The 7,078-nt window shown below is 59.3% G+C and overlaps 1 protein-coding gene across 5 annotated transcripts in view; it reads right to left on the reverse strand.

Annotated features, from left to right (window-relative positions):
- ITGB4 (integrin subunit beta 4) overlaps positions 1 to 6,877 on the reverse strand; it is a 37,464-nt gene extending 30,587 nt beyond the window's left edge. For 2 of the 5 annotated variants that reach the window (XM_050764153.1, XM_050764157.1), the window contains exons 1-6: positions 6,648 to 6,874; positions 5,739 to 5,810; positions 3,439 to 3,527; positions 898 to 980; positions 670 to 771; positions 320 to 524 (exon numbers count right to left, since the gene is read on the reverse strand). In XM_050764153.1, the coding sequence (XP_050620110.1) occupies positions 320 to 524; positions 670 to 771; positions 898 to 980; positions 3,439 to 3,517 (469 nt within the window). In that variant the 5' untranslated portion in view covers positions 3,518 to 3,527; positions 5,739 to 5,810; positions 6,648 to 6,874. Of the gene's footprint in view, positions 1 to 319; positions 525 to 669; positions 772 to 897; positions 981 to 3,438; positions 3,528 to 5,738; positions 5,811 to 6,647 lie in introns of all 5 variants that reach the window. The other 3 variants (XM_050764154.1, XM_050764155.1, XM_050764156.1) reach the window with 3 other exon arrangements.
- Positions 6,878 to 7,078: the final 201 nt, after the last annotated feature.

Consider the following 7,078-nt stretch of genomic DNA (forward strand, 5'->3'; position numbering starts at 1 on the left):
GCAAGGGCAGGGTGGCTGGGAATGCAACCCAGCTCTGAGGAGCAGAAGCTTCCCCACAGCCTCTTGGCAGGGGTACCCTCCTTGTCAGGGCCAGATGGCTCCACTGCCTGCTTGCCCTGGGCCTTCTCAGAAGTCCCCAGTGGTGAATAGGGTCTGGCTGAGATTATTCCCCTGAGAATGGAAGGGAAGGTTTTGGGGGGCTCAAATGTCCTGTGTTTCCTTCTGGGTGGGTACAGCTGTCCTGAGTCCTGGCCTCCCAAGCAGACGCCCACCCTGTCCCCCTCCTGTCCTGCTGTCCTCCACTCTGGCCCTGCTGTACCCAGGTTCTGCCCCATCTTCTTGAGGTTGTCCAGATCATCGGACATGGAGTTGGAGAAGTCCATGAGGATGTACAGGTCCACGGGGCTCTCCCGGGGCTCAAACACCTCCAGCTCAAAGTGCCGCTCCTCACCGGGCCGCAGCCGGACCCGCAGGCCCTGGGGGGACATCTGGCTGCGCCGCAGGGTGGTGTCAATCTGGGTCTCCTGCAGCCAGTGGAAGGGGACAGCTGGCTGGAGGGTCACTCCAGAGGCCCGATGGGGGCCCAGCCCAGCCAAGGGGCACTATACACCCCCATAAATAGCCAGGCTGAGCATGGGGAGCCCCCACCCCAGTCCCCCCACCAGGCACCTCTGTAATCTGGAAGCTGCTCTCCATGACCACGATGCTCTCGTGCTGACAGCCTGCGGCCAGCAGCTCCGCCTGGGTGTTGCAGCGCCGGTCCCTGAACATCTGGCCAGAAGGACAGAGGGTCAGTGGGGGCAGCACCCATTCCCTGGCTGCCCCAACCCCAGATTCATTTCCACCAGCTATTCCTGACCCTTGCCCGTTCCACACCGACCCAGGCCAGGTCCTCACCTCGTCCGTGCAGTAGGCGCAGTCCTTATCCACACGGACACACTCCGTGCAGCTCTTCACTGGGGCCTTCTTGCAGCGGTTTGCTGGGGGGCGGAGGTGGGCACATGAATGGGGAGGCACTCAGCAAAGGCAAGCACTTTCCCACCTGCACCCTCACCTGGAGACGTGGGGATTCCCTCGCTATGTTATTTATGTATTTGTGTATTTATGTATTTATTTATTATTATTTTTTTGAGACGGAGTCTCACTGTGTCGCCCAGGCTGGAGTGCAGTGGCGCAATCTCGGCTCATTGCAAGCTCCACCTCCCAGGTTCATGCCATTCTCCCACCTCAGCCTCTGGAGTAGCTGGGACTACAGGTGCCCACCACCACACCCAGCTAATTTTTTGTATTTTTAGTAGAGATGGGGTTTCACCGTGTTAGCCAGGATGGTCTCGATCTCCTGACCTTGTGAGCTGCCCGCCTCAGCCTCCCAAAGTGCTGGGATTACAGGCGGGAGCCACCGTGCCTGGCCTTACGTATTTATTTTGGTTTGTTGTTGTTGTATTTTTATTTTTTTTACTTTTTTTTCAGACAGAGTCTTGCTATGTTGCCCAGGCTGGAGTGCAGTGGTGTGATCTCAGCTCACTGCAACCCCCGCCTCCCAGGTTCAAGTGATTCTCCTGCCTCAGCCTCCCAAGTAGCTGGGATAATAGGTGGGCACCACCATGCCTGGCTAATTTTTGTATTTTTAGTAGAGATGGGGTTTCACTATGTTGGCCAGGCTGGTCTCGAACTCCTGACCTCAAATGATCTGCCTGCCTCAGCCTCCCAAAGTGCTGGGATTACAGGTGTGAGCCACTGTGCCCAGTCTGCATTTCAATTTTATTTAGTTTTGAGATACGGTCTTGCTGTGTCACCCAGGCTGGAGTGCAGTGGCATGACCATAGCTCACTGCAGTCTCGACATCCTGGGCTCAGGCAATCCTCCCACTTCAGTCTCCCAAGTAGCCCAGCTAATTTTTTATTTTTTGTAGAGACAGGGGCTCCCTGTGTTGCTCAGGATGGCCTCAAATTCCTGGGTTCAGTCAATCCTCCCACCTTGGCCTCCCAAAGTGCTGGGAATTATAGGTGTGAGCCACTGCACCCAGCCCTTCCCTATTTTACAGAGGCTAGGGTGTGTGGTCTACCCCAGGTAGCACAGCTAAAAACAAGCTGTGGTTTCAAACCTGGGACTTCCCACTCAAGCCAGAAGGACAGAAGGTGGGGACTGAGACAGTGGCACTGGCACATTCAGTGTTGGCACACCCTGGCCAGCCCCTGGCCTGCTGCCTCCTCAGGTCCAGCAGACGTTCCTCAGCCTTCCCCATTACCTTTGATGAGCTGCATCTAGCACTGGGCCCTTTCCAAGTCCCTCCTCCATCACAGCTTGTGCTTTAGAGCGAGACCACTGCCACGCGGCCTGTCTGTCCTCTGAGCCTCCTCTAGGGTGAAGGGAACGATGTCTTGTTTATCATGGTAGCCCTAGCACCCAGCACACCCGGCACACAGTGGGTCCTCAGTAACGAATGAAGTAAAACTCTAGATTGCCCCATTGACTCTGCTCAGTTAAAAATCACAGTGAGGACCTACTGTGTGCACCCGGTGTACACAGTAAGAGGTCTCCTAGGTTTCAGGCAATGGTGTGCTGGTCAGTGTTTAACAATAGCTCTGGTGGCTGGTGAGGTGGCTCACACCTGTAATCCCAGCACTTTGGGAGGCTGAGGTAGGAATATTACTGAAGCTCAGGAGTTTGAGACCAGCCTGGGTAACACAGTGAGACTGTCTCTACAAAAAAAAATTGTTTTTAATTAGCCAAGCATGGTGGTGCACGCCTGTGGTCCTAGCTACTCGGGAGGCTGAGGTGGGAGGATTGCTTGAGCCTGGGAAGTTGAGGCTGCAGTGAGCCATGATGGCATTACTGCACTCCACCGGGATGACAGAGTGAGAGCATGTTTCTACATATACATTGAGTTAAATAAATAATAAATAAATAAATAACAACGGCTCTGGTCTCTGGTGCTTGACCTATAGCGTTTGCCAATTTCTGTGGTGTAAACATTTCTGTCATGGTCTATTTCAAGCCACCAGCAGGACCCCCTCTGACAGACAAAATTCAAGTGGTAGGAGCTGGCTCCAGTGATTTGTCCACTAGTGACACTCAGAGAGCAGGTGACACGTCAGCAGTCCCTCTCTTCTCCAAATTCCTATAACCCTCTCGACTCCACCTCTGAGGCCTCAGTGCATCCTCTGGGTGCCTCAGTCCTGGGTGGGCATCTGCTGTCTCCTCTAGACACAGCCTCCTTCCCTCCTATTCTCAGGCCCTGTGGCCAGTGCTCAAGATTCTCTAGGCTGAAGAGCTTGGAGCCTCAAGTTTTCCTGAGGTGGGCAGTGCTCTGAAGGTGGGCAGTGGTCAGTTGCTGAATGGCCAAGAGTGTTTAGGTGAGACCCTGTGAGAACCTGTGCAAGGGCAATGCCTGCCCAAGGTATGCCAGGAAGGGGCTGCAGGGCAACGTGGACTCACCCAAGGTCCCAGAGAGGCTGACGCTGATCAAGGCTGCCAGTAGCAGCCTGGCCCATGGGCTGGGGCGTGGCCCTGCCATCCTCTTCCTCCTGCAGAACAGCAACAATTGACACATGAGGCCTCAACAGCCATGGTCGGTGCCTTCAGCTCCCTTTCACTGCACAGCTGTGGGAACTGAGGCTCTGAGCGCCGGTGATGGGACCAAGGGCGCCCAGCTGCGAGAGGTAGGGCCCTGGGCCTCTGACTCCTGCCTTTTCCACTGCCTTGTTCCGTGCCATCCCTGCAGTGGCCGGATGCCCTGCCCAGGGAGGCCCCCTCCAGCCCTCAAGGACTTTGGTTTGCAAGTTTGTGCCAGCGCTGGGCCTGTCAGCGCTGGGCTCCCTGAGGGCAGATCCGAGTTTATTCTTCTTTGCCTTTTAGCTCCCAGTGGGCCTGGGTCAGGCTTGGCCATGACAGGCCCCAGTGAGGGCTCACCCTGAGAGGCGGCCACGGTTCTGCCTCCTGCTCCTTCTGTCCTGGCCCACTTACCCTTTGGTGAGGGTGGCACAGCTGGGAGGAGAGGGGCCCCTCCCAATATCTGGGGCCTGGGGCTGGGCCACAGCTGCGCGCAGTAGCTTACCGCACCGGGTTGGGTTCTGCGGTGACTGCCCGGCCCATCAGGGTGGGATCTGAATCCTCTGCCCTACCCTGTACCTCTGCCTGCCCCAGAGTTAAGTTTTCGGGGCCCCTGAGCTGTTCACACTTTCACAAGTTAGCCCAGAGTGAGACACACACACACACACACACACACACACACACACACACACACACACACACACACACACACACACACACACACACTGTGGCTCGCCCTGAGGCATCCCCGGCGGCTGTGGGTTCAGTATTAAACCATCCCAAGTCCTCAGCAGATTTCAGGGCAGGCCTGGGCATCCCTGAGGCCCTCTAAGAGATGCTCAGCCTGAAGCCTGGACAAGAAAAGAGGCTGGCAGCAGAGCCACCCAGGCCTGCAGGGCCGGGGCAAAGGTGAGCACCTCGCATCTTTCTCTAGGGCCAGGTCTCCCAGGGGCCCAAGCCTCTGCCCTGCCCACTGGCCCTCCCCATTGAATCCTTTCTCAGCCTGGCTTCTGGGGCACTGGCCGCCCCAGGGTCTGGGGGCTGCAGTCCCCGAGTTGCTGGAGAAGACCTTCTCAGGCCAAGGGCAGGAGGGTGTAGCCTGCCTCTAAGGTGTGCAGCCTGGAGGAGGCCCCAGCAGTGACAACACAGGTAGGGCAGTTGTGGCACAGGGGCCAGGAGGCAGCCCTGAGCCAGCAGGGAAAGGCTGGGGACAGCAGGGTTCCTAGAGGGAAATGACTTCCTTGCGGCCTCGGGGTGTAGGCGCCACACCCACATGCTACACAATACAGGCTGCAGGCTCAGGCCTCCCAGGCATCATTACACAGGCAGGTACAGGCCCGGAGAGCTGAGCCCAGCTCTTCCTCCCACTGCCCCGGCCACACCCCCGCAGGCAGTGCTGATTCGCACACCCTGACCGCCACATGTGCCCAGGGCTTCACGGAGGTGACTGCTCAGCACAGGAGCCCGGTGGGGAGATGCTTACATTCTGCCCGTTTCCCAGATGAGAGACCAGGCACAGAAGGCTGTGGAGCTTCCCCATCCCACGGCCCGCACTGGGAGGGCCAGGATAGGGCCCTGCTCTGCAGGCCCTGCCTTCAACCTCCATGGCAGCCTCCATGCAGAGGCTACAAAATGGCAGTTAGAGGGTTGGCGAGGCACCCAAGAGTGTTTGACTTGACTTAACTTGTTTAGAAAGTTTTAAAAGTAGGAGCCAATGTTAGAAACAACGAGATTTCCCATAAAAGTCAGGAATTCGTGTTTATCATTAGATGCGTCATGATGGGCTGGGCCCAGTGCTCAGGACACCCACTCTCCAGGCGGCCCGGACCCCACCAGGCTGCCCCAACTGTATGTGCCAGCAGTTCCCTGGAGTGTGTGACTGCCACCCTGAATGCCATCACACTGCAGCACAGGCAGCTTCCCACACACAGGGACACACACACATACAGGCCATGTCCACCCACCCACGGGCTCAGAGCTCCCCTGGCCCCCCATCCCAATCCCTGGGGACCCCTCTGGGCACATCTGCTCCTGCCCACCATCCCCTCTCACTGTCACATCTCCTTCCCTCAGGGACCCAGGCCAGTCCCTCGCCCCCCAGAGGCAGCTGGCCAGAAGTCTGGGGACCCTAGGCCCTTGGCTGCTGTGTCATCCCCGAGAAATCAGGGTCGAGTAGACAGACATACCTCCCCTGCTGTCCCTCCTGCTGTCCTTCCCTCGGTCCCCAGGATGGAGACTCCAAGACTTCACTGCCAGCTCTGTTGGAGACAGCAACAACCATGCCACCTGTGCCTGGTCCTTGTCCTCAGGGTGTGGCAAGGCCATGGGGTGGAGGAGGAGCCCTGTCCCTGCCCCTGGGAGTCACTAGGAGCCCCAGAGCCCCAATCCCAGCCAGAGGGCCACCCCAGAGGCCGAGCCGTGGGAAAGAGGGCCGATGCTGCAGGAGGTGGCAGTGTTGGGCACAGCCCCAGGGCTGGTGGGTGAGGCCAGTAGAGCTTCCTGAAGGAAGGCGCCTAGGGCTGACTTTGGAAGGAAGGCAGGCCTGTGCCTGGCCAAGAGAAAAGGAAAATCAGGGACTCCCCAGCCCCAGATGGACTGTGGCACCGCACAGAGCAGGCCCTGCCTGGAGCCGGGAGGGCATCTGCCTCTCAGGGTGGCTTTTAAAAGTAGCAGTCAATGTTAGAAACAACGAAACTTCACATAAAAGTCAGGAATGTGGGTTTATCATTAGATGCGCCATGATGGGCTGGGCCCATCGCTCAGGGTAGCTTCTCCTCCACCTTCTTTGCAAACCCCAGAGGGACCCAGCCCCAGAGGCCTGCCAGCCACTGACCTCTGCCCACTTCTCCCGCAGGCGCACCCAAGGCGCTCCTCTGGCCTGGAGGTCTGATGGGCACCACCCTTCTCTAGCTGCCCTGCCCCTCAGCTCCCAGTTGCCCCCGGCACACTCCAGGGAGGCTGGACCCCTGTCCTGGGCAGCGTGGACGAAGGGACCCGGGCCTGCCAGCCTTCAGGGAGGGGAAGGGGAGATAAAAGCCACCTGCCCTGCCCGACTAGCTCCCCTGCGCGGCTGCCCAGCTGGCGCGGACACTCACCCTCTCCCGGTCAGCCTCGGCTGCTGTCGTGCGTCCGTCCTGGACCTACCTCGGAGCGGACTCGCTCCCTCTGCGCCTGGGCTGCCGCTAGGAGATGGGGCTGCAGCGCGCGGGCGAGCCGGGACGGTCCGAGGGCGGGCACGGGGGTTGGGGGGGGAGGACGGGGCGGGCAGCACTTTATGGGGCGGGCGCGCAGGTAGGAAGGAGGCGCTGGTGAGTCAGGCGGGCCGCATTCCTTCGCGCGGCGCGCACCTGTCGGGGCAGGAGCTGGGTGCCGCCGTTGCCGGGTCCGCCCCCCGGAAAGGGCTGCGGCTCCCGCGGCGCCCGCCCAGCGCTCCGATCGGCCAGCGGCGGGGGCCGGGGGAGGAGCCACCGCTCTCCCTCTGCCTCCAGTTTGGTCCCGAGCTCGGGGCCCCTTCACCCTTCCAGGC

Source organism: Macaca thibetana, chromosome 16, assembly GCF_024542745.1.
Source record: "Macaca thibetana thibetana isolate TM-01 chromosome 16, ASM2454274v1, whole genome shotgun sequence".
In the NCBI taxonomy this organism is placed as follows: Eukaryota; Metazoa; Chordata; class Mammalia; order Primates; family Cercopithecidae; genus Macaca; species Macaca thibetana.